Source organism: Solanum pennellii, chromosome 11 (genome assembly GCF_001406875.1).
Source record: "Solanum pennellii chromosome 11, SPENNV200".
Lineage (NCBI taxonomy): Eukaryota > Viridiplantae > Streptophyta > Magnoliopsida > Solanales > Solanaceae > Solanum > Solanum pennellii.
In genome coordinates, this window is record NC_028647.1 from 48,420,068 (window position 1) to 48,443,238 (window position 23,171).

General features: G+C 31.7%; 1 protein-coding gene across 1 annotated transcript; it reads right to left on the minus strand.

The window, feature by feature from the left end:
- Positions 1-2,540: 2,540 nt before the first annotated feature.
- On the minus strand, positions 2,541-17,931 carry LOC107003400 (probable carboxylesterase 15). Its single transcript, XM_015201724.2, has 2 exons — positions 17,189-17,931; positions 2,541-3,070 (listed from the first exon to the last, which is right to left on the minus strand). Exons 1-2 carry the CDS (start codon positions 17,872-17,874, stop codon positions 2,764-2,766), a joined length of 993 nt encoding a protein of 330 aa, XP_015057210.1. The 5' UTR covers positions 17,875-17,931; the 3' UTR covers positions 2,541-2,763.
- Positions 17,932-23,171: the final 5,240 nt, after the last annotated feature.

Here is a 23,171-nt window from a genome sequence, read left to right on the forward strand (position 1 = left end):
GAGGATCGAGAATGTGTATTTATGATTCCATAAGAGGAACGGGTATGAGTAATTGCGATCAAATGGGACATCTTCCGGGTATTGGTTGATTTAGGATATTATGACTGTAGTATATGCATTTGTTATTGTTTCTTTGTGTGTTGACCTGTCTTTACTATGTTGTAGTTGGTTGCTTACATTCACAGTTTGAAATTGTCCATTTGATCCTACCATTACACTGTGATTGTGCTTTCATAATAGACTTTCTCTTTCCTTATTGTAACGACGTGTTTCTGTCATTATGGAAAATTCAATTGGGAAGGAATTTGGGCCTGAAAATTTTTGAGTAGAACCTTGGGAATTTCGAGCCTAGGCCATACTTGAATGAATTTTAAGTTAAGTGCGGTCTAGGGAAATTCGGTAATGGATGGGGGATTTAATTATGAGTTTGATTATGTGAGTGGATAGCTAAGACTTTAATGAGCCTATACGGCTTTACGGAATCAAATTTAGGCAAGTAGAACTACCGAAATTGATCTTGGCATGAAATGTTAGTTTTAGCATGTCCATGTATGTATTGTCGAATGGGAGATTGGAACTCAAATTCTGAGTTTATGTCTCTGTGCAAGCCGTTGGGGTGGGATTAATCCTGCTAGGGAGGGGCCACTGTTGCAGGATGGGGTCCGTCGTGGCGAGCCGGTAGCGACTTGAACAGGGAAAAGCCCCAAAATTGTTATTTTCTGCAAAACTTCGTTCTTAAGAGCTAAGGGAAGACCCAAGGCAGTTTCTTATCAGATTTCCACGGCTTCTCAAGCTAAAGGTAATCTAATTACTCCCCTTATTTGCATTTCGATTCTAAGAACGTAGAATCCTTGTTAATTATCGTTGCGGGCTGGCCTGAAGTTGATGGTGGGGAAAAGTTGTAGTTGAGCATTAGGATCATGGGCTTGGCCTTGGGTTAATATTTTATTATAATTTGGGCAAATTAGGTCTTCTTTATTGATCCTTGCATTAATTACTTGTTTTAGACTAAGAACAAGCTAAAGACTCCAAAAAGGGAAGGTACAAGTCACTTAGGAGTGTTCAGACTTGGTTTCGAGGTAGGTGATGGTTCAATTTCCTGTTGTGGGATATATAAATGTTAAATGCTTCATTGTATGCATACATGTATGTGACTAGGGAAACACAAACCAATTCTAATGAAATAATTATGTGTGAACAATTACATTCCATGAACCTGTTACTAGAATGTGCGACTATGTGCACTGTTCATTATGGTGTGATTGTGGTTGTGCTGACTGGATCAGGTGTCACGTTCTGACACATATATTGGACTAGGTGTCACGTTTTTTTTATATATATTGCACTGGGTATCACATTCTGACACAAATATTGGATCGGGTGTCACGTTCTAACATATGTATATTGTATCGGGTGTCACGTTTGGACACACTAACCGTTTGAGTAAAGGTTCCATGAGAGAACCATTGGTAATTGTTACATATATATTTACTTATCATGGTTATTGGGAAATCGTATGTTGATCCTAAAAGGATGATTGAATTGTGCATTATGTACATATGTGTTTAGTGTGTTATGATTTGCTTATATTATGCTTATTAGAGTAGTTGTGTGATCCTACTTTGTGTATTGATATTGCGCTTGATCTTTCCTAGTTGAGTACAAGGTATCTTCAGACGGCTATTGACAAGCCTCAAATAGGAGATCATTGACCAAGACCGGATTCAAGGGTGAGTCAATTCTTTCAAGTTGTCATGGATCCATCATTAGTTTAGTCCATCCGACTCAGACTATATGTTTAGACTTGTTTATGTTTAGTTTTCGGGGTTACACCCCCTTTTCTTAGAATTTTTGGTTAGCTGAGTTTTGATACAATGACTTTCAGTTTTAGGGATTGAATTTCCTAGAATAGTTGTTTGTTAGACTTTTAGAGTTTATGATAACTCTTTATTAAATTCATTGTTTAAACTTGCTTCTATATCTTTAAATGGTTTAGTTTCTTTAAGTTGCATAGTTGGGTTGTAATAGTGATTCTCCCACCGGAGGGCTAGTGTGGGTGTCAATCACGGCGGTTTGGGTCGTGACACTTATGGAGTACAAACATATTCAGGCAACTGATACAAGACCTCAATTAAGGTACGTGTGACTTCGAATCCAATGGTGAGATACTCTTCAAGGGTTCCTCTACATCTTATTTTCCATCTTTTCGGATACAGACTTTAGATTATTAGTGTATGTTTCCTATCTTTCGATGTTGCATCCTGGTTATTGACTAGTTAGAGTTTTAGTTCTACCACTTTCAGTTTCTAGGGGTTAATTTCCACAAATATTTTGACTATTAATTGAGTTTATGGGAACTCGATCCTTTATCAAATTTTAAGTTGCTCTTAGTTGTTTTCTTTCATTTTGGTTTCTACAATTGTTCTTTATGGGTTAGTAGTTGGTTCTCCCACTAAATGGTTAGTGTGAGTGTCACTCACGAAGTCTGAGTCGCGATAACAATTGAGAACATAATAGGATTGGTGAGTTGTCTACTACCCTGGGCCTGGAACATGCATATCAACTATATTTGAATTCATAACAATAAATTGTCTTTAATACAATCTCAATCCTTCCTATCGATATTTCTAATGTTCATAATAACATATTAGATAACAAGTTCTAGTTCAATTTAGTGAACAATTAATCATAAATCCTTATTTGTGTATTTGGGAGCAACATTAAACATTAGTAGCTAGCTCACCTATATATGTTCTTATAGTCTTAAGAAGAGGTCTTACACATGAAGCACTTGATCTCTTGCAAAACCAAATCTGCAACTTGTGAGAAAGGGTCATTTGTGAAAAATCCATGTTGCATTTCTTCAAACTCAAAATAGTGAACATCCTCGTTTAGCTCTTTCATCTTGCTTGCATAATATTCAACTCTATCTTTGAGAAGTTCATTTCCTCCCACAATTACCAATAATGGATCAATCTTCTTGGGCTGGAGTTTTGGGCTTAATGGACCAAATGGGTTAGCCAATGGGTGATCTGGAGTTGCTCCAATTGGAAGTGATAACCTCCAAAATCTGACCAATAAAGTACATAATAATTAATTAGTCGAGTATCATGCATATTTTCTATCTAATCAATTAGTGATTGGACTAGCTAGAGATGTTAATGCAATGATTTGTTCCATCGTAACTGAAATATCCAAAAGGCATAAAAGTTTATATTTTTATTTTTTTCAATATGAATTCGAGTCCAAGATATCAATTACTTTATTTATGAATTTTTGACTAAACTAAGTTATTATATAAAGCAATTTATTAAAATAATACATTTTTAAAAAATTTTACAAAACTAATATAAATGTATTTCATAGTAACGTTTTAGGGTGTATTTCGTTTTTTAAAAACTAACAGCGTTAGGTTGTTATATGTTACTGTAAGTAACGTTTTACTTCTAAAACGTTATTTTAAGTAACGTTTTACACCTAAAACGTTACTGTGAGTAACGCTTTAGGAGCAAAATATGACTGTGAGTAACGTATATCAATCTTACCCCGTCAACTTTAAAAAAATGAAATATACCCTAAAACGTTACTATGAAATACGTTTACACTAGTTTTGTAAAATTTTAAAAAAACATATTATTTTGATGAATTGCTTTGAAAACCTCCTTTTTTATTATAATTTATAGCCCCTCAAACCTTTTGACTAAGATTGCAACCATCCTATTTGTGCCATAGACTCAAATATGATGAAATTGAATTGAAAGTGCATTCTTACAGATTGAGTTTCCGTATAATTTTTTACTAGAATCAACTTCAAACAAGCACCCTCCTAGAATATAAATAGTTAGGTGTAGAAAAAGTTGTCAAATTAAAGGTCTTCAAGTCTTTTTTTCTCAATAGTACGGAATATTTGTTAATCTGAGTCGGTGGGTGGGTTAACAGACTATGAAAGTTTTCAGGGGCGGTGTACTGGTCCATCAACCAAGCCCTCATAACACAAGAATCTTTCCTTCACGGGCACTTGTACGGCCCGTATAAGCCTCTGTCGGAGACGACCTTCAAGAGCCCAAATCTCCTTTGCTTTCACGGACTCCCTCATGGACCTTGAAATGATGTACAGTCCATGGAAGGCAGTCGTAAAAGGCTTCCATCAATATTTAAGTCAACTATTTTAATTCTCATACTATGTCTCTTTGACCTATTATTCCCTCGTAATTTTCCCCGAATTAGATTTATTCTCTCTCAAGTCTCCTCTCATATATTAACTAGGGTTTCAAGCTTTAAGTATTCATTTCTAGAATATAAGTTTTTTCCTCCAGGTATTGGGAATTTTATCAATAGGTATCCCTTCACTCATTTAGTCCCAAAAAATCTTAGAATTTCAAAGTTTATGATTCTTAGAATTTTCAATGATCTTTATGAGTTTTGAATACAAATCAATTTTCTTTATGATCAACTCATAATTACATATTTTACCCATGAATTTCCATGATTTCAAGTATAATTTCGTGTTTTCAATGATAATTTCATGAACTATATCATGGAAGTATTTTCATGATTAAAATTATGCTATTCTCATATGCATGTCTCAGATTATCTGATTTTCATGAATTATGATACTTTCAGATTATTTTCAAGCTATCATGATATATGATGCTTTTAGATAAAGTATCTCTCGGTATGTTTTCAATAATCATGATTTAGGAGCTACTCGATCAATATGTATCAGTTATTGTATGATTTAATAGTATAGATTATTATTATTTTTCAGATTATACATGTTTTCATTTGAAGTATACTTAGCATTGAGTGGTCTTGTCAGATGAAGGTTTATGTTTAGCGTATGTGGGCCTTTAGTAGCAATCCCTAACTCTCAGAACTATGTGTCATCATAGGATTTGTCTCATATAGACACTAACTAGTGGATCTACTATAGTTGTCTTTACCTTGGAAAGTATTAGGCACTCGTTTTTCAGTGTGGTACCGAGAAGTATACTAAACTTCATGTTGTTGTTTACATTGTTTATGTTGGTTATCAATATCTCTCACAATCATGATTTTAGTAATTGGATGTCCTAGTAATTATGAATTTCATATCAGTTTACTCAGTTTTCATGTTATTTTACTTGTTCATGTTTATTATGCATATTCCTCAAACTCAGTACATTCAGAGTACTATTCATATACTGTTGGTGTGACATTTTAATATTAAAAAATATATATTATATGTCACATTATATATTATGTTATGTCTATTGATAGACATTACATTTGTGCCTCTTTACTCTCATCAGTTGTGCAAGAAAATGGTCATTAGTTTTTAGTAACTTATGTAACCCCACCAACTCTTCATTTCATCCATTATTCTATATTTATGTCTAGTAACTTATTTAACATTTGAGTCATTCATTTGGCAAATTTACTACCCACTATCTCCTATTCATTGCAAGGAAGAATTCATCACTTATAAATAGTGTAGTCTTCATTTGTGTTGAGATAGGAGAAGAAACAAGAGAAATACAAGAAAATATAGAGTGAAAAAGATGAGTAGTATTATATTGAGGTTAGTGTAGTGAAAGAGAGGATTGAGACATAGAAAATATTTTAAGTCTTCAATGATATTCACTATACAAAAGAGAGTATTATATGTTGAAGGAAGGTGTTCCTTTGTGGAGCTTTGGACTCTTCAACTAATCCGGAGTTGTTTGAGTTATACACTGTTGTTGGGCTGCTTTATCCTGGATGGGACAAGTCAAGAGTTATACTGCTGGATCGGTGTAGATTATGTCGCAGTGGGCTTGAATCTCCTTAAAGAGAGCGAGATATCCGTGCCTCAGCCTAAAGATTTATTTCTTCATTTTATTTTCAAATGTAATCTTGCAATTTTATTATATTGTAAGTTTTTTCACTAACATATACTTTTTGTTATAATGTTTGATAATATATATAGGTTCTAAAACTCATCCTCTAGCCTGTGGTTAATACAGATTCAGTCAGCGTTGGTTAGCTTTGTTGGGTCCTCATGATCCGAGGACGACCCCCCCTCTATTCATGAATTAAGTAGTTATCTTTCAGGTTCAAACATTTAAAGTGACATAGGGGTTTGTCCTACACACTCATGTTATTAGAGATTCTTCAAACAATCAGTTTATATTTCTGCTATATATGTTGTCTCACAAAAATATTGTTTATATTACGACTACGAATTATATCCAAATATTTCAGTTTTAGCTACCGCATATATGTTACAGGTTTCGATTAATTTTGATAATGTTAGTATTATGTCATGTCATAAGGTTAGTTTGAGATCACTTGTAATTTTAAGCACCGTGTCATATTTAGGCGATAGGCTCGGCACGTAACAGTTATAGCAACACAAGTTCGTTGAGATGTTTGAGAGTATGTGTGGTTAATTTTGAAGGATAGTCTAAAATTCACCGTAAAAAAAAAGATAAAATGAACTTGGAAATTCAGCATAGTCTACTGGTTGTATTTGTTATATGTTTGTAATGAAATAAGGTTGATAATTATTATGGGGGATGATGGCGGTTTCAAAATTATAATGTGTGATTGGAGGAACCTCAAAAAAAGTTACATAATTAGTGAATTATATTGTGATAGGTGGAAAAGAATAATGAATCCATATTGAGGAATTCCAATATGAAATTAATAAGTGGCCTTGAAATAAAGTAAGGAGGTAAAATTAATAAGTGTCGTACATGATTGAGTATTGCCTATAGCCTGATTAATGTAACTAGAATATGATGGTGTAGGTATAGAAATTGTGATAGCTAAGAATATTATTTGGAGATATTGTACAATCGTGAGACCAATAGGGATATAATTTTCCTAAGTGTGTGACTGTTTATTAATTGCAGAGTTTATTATGATTGTTGTGTGTTTTGTGACTCTTATTCAGCTATTATGACTAATTTGTACATTTTTATTATTGTGTTGTCTTACATTTGTTCCAGATTGTTATGTTGGATAAAATGATAATCACAACCAGGATAATGTCCAAATTAAATAGCAATAGGAAGAGATTAATAATGACACTAAATATTAAAATGGGTAAATATGATACCCGAATAAGTAATACAATGATATTGATGAAAAATTTGATAGTGTCAAAAGACTAGTACCCAACACTCTTTTATTTATTATAACTCACAATAATATTACTTCCACACTATTTTCTCACAAACTAAGAAGTAGTTTGTGGATTACTCTCTCTACTCTCTATTGCTTCTCTATTTTGGTGTGTCTTCAAGTGTTCAATTACTACTCTATTTATAGAGTTTTTTGAACACTTGTTTACATCATTAATGACATAATGTGGTAGTCAATTTCAACAAAAAATTGGTTGTCTAACTCTACCAAACTTTGACTACCTACTTCCACAAATGTGGCTACCAACTTTCACATTGATGGCTACCAATTTTCACATTCGTGGCTAGTAATTTCAACAAGTATGGCTGCCAAATTAATTGTTGCCAAGATTTATTTCCACAAATATCTCCCTTAATTTTGATTTTCCTTCTTTACTCCAAGGCTTGATCTCAATCTCTGGAAATTTTCAAACTTGAGAGGCTTAGTAAAGATATCCGCAACTTGATAATGAGATTTCACATACTTGAGCTCTACCTCTTTCTTGGCAATGCATTCTCGGATAAAGTAATACCTTGTGTCTATGTGCTTGCTTCGATCATGATTCACTGGATTCATTGCTCGTGCTTGCACAGATTTATTATCAACACACAACCAAATAGCATGACACGTGCATGATGTCGCTGCCACATATTCAGCTTCACAAGTCGAGAGAGTAACAATTGATTGTTTCTTTGTACTCCAAGAGATAACACAATCACCCAAGAAAAACACAAAACCTGATGTGCTTTTTCTATCATCAACATCTCCCGCATAATCACTACTACAATATCCCACAAGATTAAAATCATCAGAAGAAGAATAAAATAGCGCAAGATCGATTGTACCTTTTAGATAGCGAAGAATTCTTTTAGCAACCTTCAAGTGAGTGGAGGTAGGAGCTTCCATGAAGCAACTTACTACTCCAACTACAAAGAGTATATCTGGTCGCGTACATGTCAAGTACCTCAGACTTCCTATGAGACTCTTGAACAAAGTTGAATCCACTTCTTCTCCATCATCAAACTTTGAAATTTTGTTCCACTTTCCATTGAGGTGTTCACAAGGTTGCAATCAAAAATGTTAAACTTCTTCAAAATCTCCTTTGTATAGATTTCTTACGATATGAAGATGCCTTCCTCCAATTGCTTTACTTCTAGGCCCAAGTAATATGACATGAGCCCTATGCCCGTCAGTCTCAAACTCAAAGGACATAGCTTTCTTGAAAGCTTCAAATAAAACTGGGTTGTTACCCGTTAGAATGAGATCATCAACATAAAGACAAACAAGCAGAATATCTCCATTAGTATGAACTTTAATGTAAAGAGCATATTCATGGAGACAACGAGTAAACCCATTGTCTTGAAAGTATTTGTCAATGCAACTATTCCAAGCTCGTGGAGCTTAATTCAACCCATATAAGGATTTCTTCAACCTCAACACCTTATCTTCATGATTTTTAACCACAAAACCCAATGGTTTCTCAACATAGACTTCTTCTTCAAGATATCCATTCAAGAATGCCAATTTGACATCTAGTTGATGGATCTTCCACTTCATTTCCGCTGCTAAAGAGATCAATAGACGGATTGTCTCCATGCGGGCAACAGGTGCATAGACTTCTTCATAGTCGATGTCATGCCTTTTTTTGTAGCCTTTAACCACAAGTCTTGCCTTGTATCTTTCTACTTCTCCATGGGCATTTTTCTTCATCTTGTATACCCATTTGACTCCAATTGCTCGATTGTCCTTAGGAAGAGTTGTCAACTCCCAAGTGTTGTTCTTCTCTATTTGACTGGATCTCCTCCTCCATGGCTTGTCGCCACCTTTTTTCAGTAACAGCTTCATCAAAATTCATTGGTTCACTATCAGCAAAGAGACAACACAAAAAATCAAAATTAGTAATTTCTTCTGTGTCATCATAGAGTTTTTGGATGCTCCTCATCCTATGTGGTCTTTCACTTGAACTCTCCTGAGAAGATGGAGATGCAACAGCTGCTGGTGAATGAGGCGGGGTTGCATCATGTGCAGGTGTCATGGTCTCCTGTTCTTCTTCGTCTCCAAAGTATGGAAGAAAATCATATGTTTTTCTTCCGGAGCCTCTCAATTCCATGATGCTTCTTCATCAAATTCAACATCACGACTCACCACCACCTTGTTATTGCTCGAATTGTACAATTTTTAGCCTTTTGAACTTGCATCATAACCAACAAACACATATTTGACACTCTGATCGTCAAGTTTAGCTCTCCCTTGATGTGGAACATGAGCATAGGCTATGCTCCCAAAGATTTTCAAGTGCTTAACACTTGGATTTCTTCCTCTCCATGCTTCTTGAGGTGTTTGATCTCGTACATTTCTTGTTGGAGACCTGTTGCTCAAATAAATTGCACAAGAAACAGCCTCGACCCAAAATTCTATTGGTAGATGTTTAGCTTTCATCATACATCTAGCCATATTAAGAATTGTTCTTTTCTTTCTTTCTGCAACTCCATTTTGTTGGGGCGAGTAAGGTACCGTTAAAGGGAGACGAATTCCATGAGCTTGACAAAAGTCATTAAATTCTTTTGAAATGAATTCGCCTCGTCTATCAGACCTTAATGCTTTTATTTCATAGTCACTTTCTTTTTCTATAAGTGCTTTGAAATTTGTAAAGGTAACAAAAACTTCAGATTTTTACTTCAAGAAGTATATCCAAATTTTTCTACTGAAATCATCAATAAAGAGCAAGAAGTATTTTCTTATACCAAAAAAAAGGTAGATCGATTGGACCACACACATAGGTGTGTACAAGTTGGAGTGGCTTACTTGTTCTTGATGTAGTCTCCTTTGGAAAACTCCTTCTTGCATGTTTTCCAAGAAGACTAGCTTCACACAATTGATTTGGATGGTTGATTAATGGTATCCCATTAACCATGTTCTTGTCTCCCATTGATTTGAGCGCTACAAAGTTCAAGTGCCCAAATCTCATATGTCAACACCATGAGTCATCTTGCACATTAGCCTTCAAACACCTTACATCGATAGTTTGAAGATTCAAAGGAAACAACCTATTCTTTGTCATATGAACTTTAGCAATTAAGTTGTTACTTGAATCTCTTAGCCAAAGATGCATATTTTTCATATGAATACCATATCATTTTCAAGAAGTTGACCCAAACTCAAAATATTACTTTTTAATTTTGGCACATAATAAACATTGGCAATGGACCAGCATCTTTACAGGATATGAGAATCGTACCTATCCCTTCAATTTGGATCTTTGAGGTATCTCCAAAAGACACATTACCTTTCACGATCTTCTTTATTCCACAAATTTATCTTTGTGGCAACACATATGATTGCTTGCTCCATTGTCAAGATACCATGAGCTGCAATTATCTTTATCTTCTTCTTTGAGTGTTAATAACAGTGTTGACTCATCTTTATCTTTTTTGTTGTCAACAAGATTAACTTTCTCTCCAACATTACTACGACATTCCCAAGAGTAATGTCCCATTTTATGACAGTTATAACACTCAATTTAGATTTGTCATACCTCATTTTATTTGTACCTTGAGAGGCTCCACGTCCTCTGCCTCCTCGTTGACCACGATCACGACCTCTGAATGACTGGTACCTTTATCTTCATTGTTGAAATGATTGGTATAACTTTTTCCTCTTCCATGGCCTCCACGACTTCCATGGCCTCGCCATTGTCTATTTCCTTTGTAACTTTTCTCAACTTCAAATCCTTTGAAGGATGCATGAGTTTTAAGAAGTTACTCTAGTGGCTCTTCTTTTCTCCTTTTCATTTGGGCTAGTAAAGAACCTTCCAATTGTTCTACCGTCATAGAGTCTAGATCTTTAGACTCCTCAATAGCACACACCACATCAAATTTAGGTGTTAAAGAACCAAGGATCTTTTCTACCGCACGCACATTATCTACTTCCTCCCCATATCTTCTTAGTTGATTTACAACAGCCATCAATATTGAACAGAACTCCGAAATGGATTCGGATTCTTTCATTTTTAAAACTTCAAACTCATACCTTAGAGTTTGATGTTTTATCTTCATTACTTTATCAACTACTTGGAGAGAATTTTGTAAAATCTCCCATGCTTCTCTTGAGGTGGTTGCATCAGCCACCTTCGCAAACATGTCATCATCCAAACATTGATAGATAAGAGTGAGGGCCTGTTGATCTTTCTTTCTTATCTTCAACAAGATCTCCTTTTCATTTGAGGGAAAAGTTTCCTCAGTTGCGGGTTTTGTATACCCTTTGTCTACAATATCCCAAACATCTTGAGAGCCAAGAATAGCTTTCATTCGTAGACACCATTTTTCATAATTTTCTCTTGTGAGACAGGGGTATTGAAAGGACAACGGACTATTATTTGACATGGCTCTGATACCATGTGTTGGACAAAATGATAATCACACCCAGGATAATGTCCAAACTAAATAGCAATAGGAAGAGAGTAACGACGACACCAAATATTAAAATGGGTAAATATGATACCCGAATAACTAGTACAATAATATTGATGAAAAACTTGGTTGTGTCAAAAGACTACTACTCAACACTCTTTTATTTCTTACAACTCACAATTATATTACTTCCACACTATTTTCTCACAAACTAAGAAGTAGTTTGTAGATTACTCTCTCTACTCTCTATTGCTTCTCTATTTTGGTGTGTCTTCATGTGTTCAATTACTACTCTATTTATAGAGTTTTTTTAACACTTGTTTACATCATTAATAACATAATGTGGTAGCGAATTTCAACAAAAGTTGGCTGGCTAACTCTACCAAACTTTGACTACCTACTTCCACAAATGTGGCTATCAACTTTCACATTGGTGGCTACCAATTTTCACATTTGTGGCTAGTAATTTCAACAAGTATGGCTGCCAAATTAATTGTTGCCAAGATTTATTTCCACATATTATTGTTCTGGGTTGATTTTGGCAAGTAGAATATGTGTTTGTGTGTTTGTATGTGCACATATGCGTCTACATGCGCGCGTGTGTGCATGTGTATCTGTGTGCCATATGCGTGTGCATATGTGTGTTTGCGCACGTGTGTGCGTGCGTGCATGTGATATATAGATATTTATAATGTGTGATAGACAATTGTTAAGTGTGATATATTGATATTTTTTATTTTATGACATGTTGTATGGATCTTATCCATGTCAACCTATGATACTTGCCAGCATGTGTGGTGTATTGATAATACTGTTGTTACACATTTTTCTTGGATGTAAGTGTGTTTTCAGATTGTTTGAAGCATGAGGATATGATCGATATTCATCACCAAATTCTACCTACTCTTTCCTCAAGTTGAAGTTGTATCTTTTATTTATGATTGTATTTTATGTAGAAGCTCTTATATATGTCTAGATTAGATCATTAAGAAATATCAAAAAACATTCTTTTATGTACATGAAAGTGGGTGTTACTTTATGATTTTTGAGATGTTATGTTTATCTCGTATATATCTTCTTTAAAAAATATATAACAAGGGGAAGGATGGTAAAGGTTCGCCTATTGAATTAGAATTGAGTAAGTGTATGCACGATCTCATAAAATAGATTGTGACAGTTAAATGGGTGAGTTGAGTTTAATTTGATAAATTAAGATTAATTAAGCTAATAATTGGCCAGGTTATTGATCCACCAAAAAATTATTTGAGTTGAAATGGATTGGCTGAAATGCAGGTTATAATTAAACCCTCCTAATTCTTACTATGTTTTAATTGCACGACATTTTGAATTAATATAAACTACTATACTTATTATGCTTCATCGATATAATATGAAATTTGGTGCTCACCCAATAATAATGAAAATATATTGTTGTTATTATTGTCATAATTATTAGAAAAAAGTTACGGTAATATTTCTATCATATGTACTAATTATCTCTATAATTTGAAATAATGATATCTCACTAATTAATAATTTAATACCAAATTTAAGTTAGATACCTATATTTTTCTACCAGATACACTATAATAGAGATCGAGAGGTGAGCATGACGAGGAGAGAGAGAAACGAGATAGGAGGGAGATGACAAAATTTTCAAATACATATGAATCACACTAGATATATACATGTATCTGCGATACCGAATATAGGGAGTGTGGTGAGCGAAATAGCATAAGACGAGCGAGATAGTCAGATATATGCAATTCACTTTGATACAATGTATCTCGAAGAAATTAGATATAATTTTGACTCAATGCATCTGCAAGACGAATCTAGACACGCCAGGTAGAAAACCAAAATTTTGTAAGACTTAAAATATTACAAATTAACATGTATATAAATAATCAACTCTTAAACCACAAAGATTTCACTAATTAAGTTACCTTTATTATTTATTTTTATTATAATTAAGTTAGAGATAATGACATGCATTTAATCATACACTTAAAGCATGAAATTATCTAACAATTGATGAGTACAGAATCATATTTCATCATCCAAATCCAATACAATAATGGATTTGTCATATTGTAAACCTAATTATATATAGATATATACAATTAGTAAATTAATATATATGGGGTGAACTTGGTCCTACTAGTAAGACGTATGAAGGCTTGCCAAATTTAGATAATATTATATTTACCCCCAAAAGAAAATTATTGTTTCTTCTTTGTGATTATCTAGTCATATGAGAAAGTGAACATTTTACTTCAAATTCGATAGAGATGGAATTCTGAATATGAGCAGTTGATATTTTTTAATTTAATTCTTTATATGAATTTGATAGTTTTAGTTAATCTTGTTACTAAATTTTCTATAAGATAAAATTATAAGTAAAAGAAATTTTTCTTTCCTCCGCAAAGAAATATTTCTTGCAATCACTTCACAAAGTCATAATTATTTTTCTTTACTTTTATATAAAATATGATTTTATCTATATTATACTTTGGAGTGAACACAATTGCCTTGATTGGGGAGTTAATATAATACGTAATTACGTTTGAATATCTAAAAAAAAAAGTAAATTAATTCTACATGTTTGTCCATGAAAATTAAAATAAATTTTATTTTATTTGAAATCTCAAAGTTGAAGTTGAAGTTGAATTGGTCAGGTTTGGCCATAATTTTTGTAGTTAATATTTATAATTTAGATGTCTTTTAAAAATATATAAAATATCATTAAAACATAGAATATGATTTAAATGAGGTTATTTTATAAATAAAAATCTAAGATCTTTTCAAACAAAACAAATTAGAAAATAAAAAAAGTGAAAGTGAAAATAAGGTTTTTGTTGTTTTCCACATTGTTGATACAATTAAAATTTTCATGATAATAAAAGTACTACTTATAAAATAAACTGAAATAACCTATTCAAATCAACTTATTTATAAAATATTTATCTTTCAAGATACTTTGGAGAAATAATTTGTATTTGATCAATTATTTTTTTTTAAAAATTATTCTAGCAATAATATTGTTTGATCAAGCTTACTAAAAGTAATATATTTTATTTTAAAATAATTTATACTATACTAAAAATAATTTTTAATAATAATTAACTAAGTGTAATAATATAATTATCATTAAATATATATTTTTAATAATAATTAACTCTATTTATAGATGTTTCTCAACATTAAATTTAATGACATTTAATTATTGCGAACAAAATTTCTTAACAGTCTTTATTGATATGTGTAAGTAATGCTGCCAAAAACTATTTTTGGTATAGTGCTACTCCACCACATAAGCACTTATTTTTAAAAAAAATAGAAACCATTAAAAAAAAGAGTTGTATATAGCCTGTTATTTATAAAGCAAAATATATAAAGTGGGTTTTAATTTTATTAAAACATGTTTTCAAATCTATTGAGAAAATCTTTAAACTTGACGTAAATTATTAATATTATTTTTAAATTATTTAAAATCTATTTTTAGAAAAAGAGATAAATATTTAGAAAAGATTTTAACTTGAAGCAAATTATTAGCTTCTTTTTAAAATTATCGACAGTTTTAAAAAGTTCATCTACTTGACTAACTAATCATAATTAGATACTCATTTCATTCGTCATATGACATAACAAGTGGTCAAGTACGTAGCTCCTAATAAAAAATTGAGAAAAATATTAAAAACACACCCTTAAATTAAACTTGTGAAAATTTAAGAGTGTATTACATTCATATTCGATATGGTTCATTTAAATTCAGTTAATCAAATAAAAAGATAGTTTTTAAACAGTCAAGTGTCAAAATTTTAAAGATGGACACTAATAATTGATATTAGAGATGTTTGTAATACTTTCTTCTTTCTTAAACAGAATTTTTTTTAAAAAAAAAAATCAAATCCAAACATGGGGTACCACGTGTATTCCAAGAAAGTAGCATCTCTCCACTACTCATAAAACTAAGATTTAAAAGTTGGAAATGTGAATATATGTGGTCTCTAGTTGCCTTTTCCTCAACACCATAAGCTAGCCAACCATGACTCTAATTTTAACATTATCTCCATGCATTGTCTTAATCCCACTAAAATAATTATGTCCTTATCATAATTTTCAGTTTTATATTAGTTAATCATTTTTTACACATATTAAAAGTTATAGATAAGAAGAAAATTCTACCATTTCACTTTTTAAAAAATCTTAGAAATCTTATAAATAGATGTGAACATTTAGGAAAGAAATTAATTGCAAAGGTAATATATGAAATATTTAATTAATGATTTTTTAATTTAGTAAAATGGGCAATTAATATGAGATAACTATATTTAGTAAGACGATCAATTAATATATTTGTAAGATGATCAACTAATACAAAATGAAGAAAAGAATACACCAGTAAAAATAAATAAATAAATAAAGTTAAGTCATTTTCATTCTAAAGATCCTATGATCCCATTCACACTCTTTCCATCTATTCAATAATTTCAATTTGCTCATTCAATAATTTATTTATTTATCATCATTGCACTTGATGAAGTTTCTTCGACCCTTTCCCTCCCACTCCCTCCATAAGATCACTCAAGTTGATTTTAGTTTGCTTTAAAAAAATATTGTATTACATCATCTTTTGTTATTATCGTTAATTTTTTACAGATTTTTTGAATTTTTCTTCATAGAATCGAATTTATACTTAAACTTGAGGTAAAACACTCTTTAACAAATGTGACTTCATATACTGAAAAACTCAAACTCGAGACTTCTAATTAGAAATTAAAAAATATTTACCATCGTCATAACCCTTGTGGGTTCTTAAAAGTTAATTCTATAGAAGGATTGATGTAAATATATAGCCACTACTAATTATAAATTTGTTGTGGATCCTTCATCTTATCGTCTGTCAAAAATTCTACACAGATTAGTTAGTAAATTAATCATTGGATTTCAATTATATAGAAAAACGTATTTGCTTAATTATATAGATTTTGGATCAAATTAAACTACATAATAATTTGAGAAAATAGAAAAGAAAGTTGTTCTCACTCGAAATTTAGAAGGCATGTCAGATGAGTCCCAATTTTTTTGTTGAATTAAATATATTAGTGTACCAGTACGTATTTATTGGAAAATTTGTAATCGTGCTTAGAGTATTTGTTTTGTTTACAACAAAAATAAAACATCACCATGCAAAACGGGTGTGGGATCTACGCTAGCGAGTGAGGGTTATCGGAAATCTAATAATTATATACGAAAATTATACTAAGTCTATAAGTTGTTTTTTAGAGAAGAAAGTCTGAAATATATTCAAATTTTGAAAAATTACCTTTTATATTCTTCACTATTTAATAGTCTATTTTAAAGGTATATATATGTCCACTTGAACATTATAAATATTTAAGTCTCCACGGGGACACATATACACCTTTAAAATATACCATTAGACAGTACAGAGGCCAAAGCTGGAGTATTTTTTAGACGTTTTTTTTATGGGTTCCATAACTAAATGTATATTGATTATTAATTATATTTAATTTCTTACTGGATGTTCTAAAGTGCAGTTCTTCCGTATTCAAGGAGATTTAAACTCGAGATATCGATTAAAGAGTATATTGATTAGGCATACGTACCTGTCAAGAATTTGCATATTCAAAAAAGGTTCATCAGGTCCTTCTTCTTCAGACTTAGTCCTTACACTTCCTCCAAAAAATGGTGCCATTAGAACATAACCACGTATTCTAACCGGTGCAAGCTCAGGTGAACCAACCCCAAGCCTCAACGCCAAATGATGCGCGATGTTACCACCAGACGAGTCACCAATCACATAAACCCTATCATAATCATGATTTATCCATGAATCATCATAAGTAATTTTATTTGACAACGCCTGATCCTGTAGCCATTTGATGGATGCAAATGCATCATCCATGGCTGCAGGAAGGCGATATTCAGGGGCTAGACTATAGTCGGGAGCAATAACAAGTGTTTCGAGCACAGATGATAGACGTATGCAACAACTATGACAATTAGGCCAAACACGTGAACCTACACAGAAACCTCCACCGTGAAAGAAGTAAATGATTGGCAACTGTTTGTTTGCCATACATTTCGGCTTGTAAAGACGGAGATATAGACTGTCTTTTCCATCTTTGTTTTGATTGTTATAAATGATGTCTTTCCATATGACTGAACCATCGTCTTTGATGGGAAAGTTATGGAAGTCGATTTGGTCATCGCTTAATCGAAAAATGGATCCGTCACTGTAAACTTGAAGAATACCTAAGCAATCTTCTACTACATGAGGAATAGAACCCATTGTATCTGGATAGTATATAGTGAGGTGAAGGAAATATCACTATAAATAGGGAAGCAAACCAATATTTAGTATAACTTTAAAATATTAAGTTTATTTTTTAATAAAATAATTTACAGTCACATAAACATATACTTCCTCTATTTCAAAAAGATGATATAATTTGATTTGACATGAAATTAAAGAAAATAAATACTTCATCTATTTCAAAAAGAGTGATCTAGTTTCCTTTTTAGTCTATTTCAAAAAAGTATGACCAATTTTCTTTTTTGGTAATACTTTAATTTTAATTTTTCACCTGACATGTTTAAAGTCATAAAACTAAAGGACATTTTAGTATATTTGATATAACACTTTCTTTTCTTTCTTAAACTTCGTTTAAAGTCAAACTAAATCATTTTTTTTAAAAGGTGGAGGTAAGATTTTTTAATCTTGTGGTCAAAAATTAAGGTTATCTTCAAATGTACAAATATCTCATTCAATCTTGTGGCCTGAAACATGTTACGTAAAAAATTAAAATTAAGATATTACTAAACAAGGAATTGGATATTTTTTCTTTTGAAACAGTGGAATAAAGAATCGGATTGATAAGTAAAATAGGTCATTCTTTTTTAAAATTAACAGTATAAGTTATGCAAATTTCTTACTCCATTTGTTAGCCGGAATTTTTCTAATTTTCCGTTTGAGGTTTCTAGAAAGAGAAAGTGGGAAGAGAAGGTCCCAATATGTGGTTTTGTAGAGTGGGTGTCAACATCTCCTTGAATGAATTTTAACTTTTATGTGGTAGTTATAGTTTTGCTATTCGATATATCCCATTATTTTCAATAACTTTTTGGATCAATAGCATATCATATAGAGCCAAATAATTTTTTCAAATGGTGAGTTATCCTTCAACAACACAGTATGTTCAGAATATATACTGTTGTGGAGTGTGGAGACACAAAAATCCCAAAATTTTAGTGGTACACAAGCTTGAAGTCTTAGTGCTCTAGCCATGTGAGGGACTGGTGTATGTCTTCTCTCAACCACTCCATTTGTTGAGGGGAATAGACAAAACATCTTTGATGGAGAATCCCATTTTCTTTGAACATATCAACTACTTGAGAGTTAAAGAATTCAGTTTCATTGTCAGTTCTAAATACGTTTTAAACCTATTCCCAACAGTGTTTTCACTATACATAGAAACTCTTTTAAGACAATAAAAGAATAGACTTAGTATTACTATATCAAAAATGATTATTAGCGGCAATTATATCTGGCAGCGGAATTGGTAATTCCCGATTACCGGTCCGGTCTGATACCGGTTAGTCCCGGTATAGACCGGTTCGTTCCGGTTCCGAGACAGGTAACGGGACGGAAATCGGGATTTACCGGTCACTCCCGATTCCGGAAATTACTGGTCCGTTACCGGTCTGGTCAATTTTTTTTATAAAAAAAATATATCCGTTTATAGCCGTTGGGTAACGGCTAGTGGGCCCCCCAACGGCTATTTGACCCAAATTTCAGCCAATAGGAATTCTACCCCACCCCAAACTTTTTTAGTACCCTAAAGTTTTAAAAATTATACTTTAAACCATTTTTTTACTTATAAATACCCCTAAATTTCATTCTTTTAAATCACAAAATCATCAATTCATCTTCTACTCTCTCAGCTCTCTAGTCTTTACTCTATAATCTCTAATTCTCTAATATATAATATCTTAAATTCCGGTATTGCCTTATTTGGTCTTTGAAAATTGGATTTGGAGCTTCAAAATTCAACTTTCAACTTTCCACGTTCGGCTTTCGGTGGTCATAAACGTCTACTTTTTTAAGTAGACGTTTGGTACATTCGTTCCAATTTTTATTTTACACTTCATTTATATTTGAATAATTATTTATTTATTTTGTGATTTATTATTTGCATTACATTTTTCGTATTATATATAATCTCACGTTTAAAATTTTAATATGAATTTCGGTAAAAATATTGTTCAAAAAGAAAAGGGGGAAAAATGCATTAGAGCGTGTAAAAAATATGTGTAACTTTACATCCTCCGATAATGCAAAAACCGGTAGTTCTTCTAAATCAAAATCTAAATAATCTACTATATTAAGAATAAATTGGATGATTATACAAATGTCGATGATACGGTTTTTAATATTGATAGTAATTCAGGATTAGATCCTTATCATGAACATTTAAAACGTCGCTTTGGTAATTTTGACGAGGATTTGCCTAGTGATAATGATAATGATATTGATAATTATACTGATACGCCTACTTTTGATGATGATGATGATGAAACTGAGCCACCTACGGCTACTAATACTCCAATTCCCGCTCCCTTTCATTGTCCTGCTCCTGTTCCCCCCTTACATCCTAGGCCTAAGGTAGAACGTGCTAAAAATCGGTTGTTTGGCAATTTATGACACAAAACGAAGATAAAACACAAGCTATTTATAATAAATGTAAACATTGATTAAATCATAAAACTGTTGGTAAATCTGGTGGAGCGGGACATTTGAGTAGTCATTTAATGTCTCGTTGTAAAAATGAATTTTTGCATGCTAAAGCGGTAGCAGAAGCTAATAAACGGTATCCCCCTTCCTGAAAATGTTGGAGTAGGCGGCTCTAACATGGTACAAACACAATTAAATCCGTCTAATATTTCTGGCTCTAGTTTACCACTTTCATATAGTAGAGAAAAGGATCTTGAAAAACTAGCTAAAATGATATGTGTTATGGGTTTGCCATTTAGTTTTGCTGAAAATTCCGGTTTTATACATTATATTCAAATTGTATATAATCCAAATTTTAAAGGTTTTGTTAGTAATACAATAAAAAAGGTTGTATTTGATTATCATGCACAACATTTTCAATATCTTCGTTGTTTATTTTATTATAATACTTGTAAAATAGCTATTACTTCTGATATGGGTCGTAGTGTAAACGATAACGATTATTTGACTGTTACTACACATTGGATTGATGAAAATTGGTATATACAAAAAAGAATTTTAGGTTATAAATGTTGTTAAATGCAAAAAACCGGTAGTTATATTGCTCAAACTATTTTAGACATTTTACAAAGTTATGGAATATGTGATAAAATAAGTAGTATAACCTTAGATAATGCTTCAAGTAATAATGCTGCTGTTGAATATTTAAAACATACACTTTGTCCTTTCTATGATATAATTATCATATTAGGTGTACTGCACATATATATAATTTGATGGTTAGAGATGGTGTACATATGTATGATAATGGATATACGAAAGTTGAAAATGCATGTCATTTTATATTTAAATGTTAAGTTAAGTCTAGGTGTAAAGATTTTCAAAATCGTTGTTTTGAAAATAATCTTCCACCTAGAAAAATTCCAAAAACAGTGGCTACTAGATGGAATACTTTATATGAAATGCTTGTAGTCGCTTATGAATATAGAATACCCTTACAAATGGTTTGGAATGCTCATAATTCTGATATGACATATAGACTATATGATAGTGATTGGCGTGATATAAATGAACATATAGATTTCCTAAAAGTTTTTTACTTAACTACAAAAAGAATATATGTACTTTATTGTCCATCAATTTGTACTGTTTTGCCTTGTATGATTTCTTCTAAATTATATAAATTTAAAAATAAACCAAGATTTCAACAAACCATTGAAAAAATGATTCTAAAATTTAAAAAATATTATATTCCTATTCCTCAAATTTATTTAACTGCATGTTTGTTAAACGCAAAGTATAAAGATGTAGGTGCATTAAAAATGGTTGAAAAAATGTATATTAACTTAAATATTAGTGATGTATTAGAAGAAAATCCTAATTGTCAACAAGTTAAAGATAGCATAAAAATTGAAGCTAGAAATTTGTATGATTTATGTAATGCTAATATAAATTTTATCAAGTGAAAATGAACCTCAAAGCTCTAGGAGTAGATTTGATGAAAATAATATTGATGATTATTTACAGGATTATCTTGAACTTTCTCACGATAATAGAAATGATTTTGATGCCTATGTTAATCAAAATACAGAACCTACTGAAGATATTCTAGCATGATGGAGAAATCACGGCAAAGGATTTCCAAAACTACAACCGCTGGCTCGAGATATATTAGCAATGCCAGCGTCGTCAGTAGCTTCGGAAGGCGTCTTAGTGCAGCAAGGTTTCAACTTGGAGAACATAGACATTCACTAGCAGCCGACAGCTTGGAGATATCGGTATTATTTCTAGATTGGATTAATGCCGAGAGAAGAAATTTGGATCGTGAACCACTACCGACCAAATTTCAAGATGACGTTGATGAAGTAATGCAGGATTATAGTGACGACGGGATTGAAGCAATGGAAGATCTTTTGATTCAACCAATTCCCGAACATGTTACTAAAGAAATGTTGAATGATTTACGAAGGATTTATATGGTGGCACCAACTATTAGTAAAAGTATGATAATTCGATATTTAATTCAAACAGAACCCTTCCTAGAAGGTGACTCGTAGATTAAATCTTTTAATACTCTACTAATATTTTTGTAAATGTAATTGTAATATCAAATAAATATTAATAAAAATATAGGCTATTCGCCTTAATTTGTTTTTTAATATTGTTTTATTAAATTTAATTTTTAATATTGTCAATTTTTAATTTTATAACTTTAAGAGTTTGAATTTAAAAATTTCAAACTTTAAGAGTTTGAAATTTCAATTTCCAAACTTTAAAATTTTTAATTTAAAAATTTCAAACTTTAAAAGTTTGAAATTTAAATTTTATAACTTTAAAGTTTGAATTTAAAATTTTCAAACATTAAAGTTTATGAAATTTAAATTTCAAACTTTAAAAGTTTGAAAATTTTAAATTTAAACTTTAAAGTTTGAATTTAAAAATTTCAAACTTTAAGAGTTTGAAATTTAAATTTTATAACTTTAAAGTTTGAAAATTTTTAAATTTTTTTAACTTTTAAAGTTTGAAATTTAAATTTTCAATTTTTTTAATTATTATAATAAAAATTATATTCAATTAAAAAAATTAAATCTTTAAGTTTTAAATAATATTTTTTTTAATACCGGTCCGGTATACTACCGGTTCCCTTCCGGACCGGGACGGAACACGATAAATTTTACCGGTTTACCGGTCCGGTCCAATCCCGGTTCTGAAACGGTACCGGTTCGCACAGTACCGGTTCCGTCCCGGTTCCGGAACTTACCGGTCCGCTTCACCCGGTTCCGATACCGCCGCCAGCCTAAGTGGCAATTAATTCTCAAATGCCGCAAAATATTTATTTTTATCGGCAATTAGTTTTC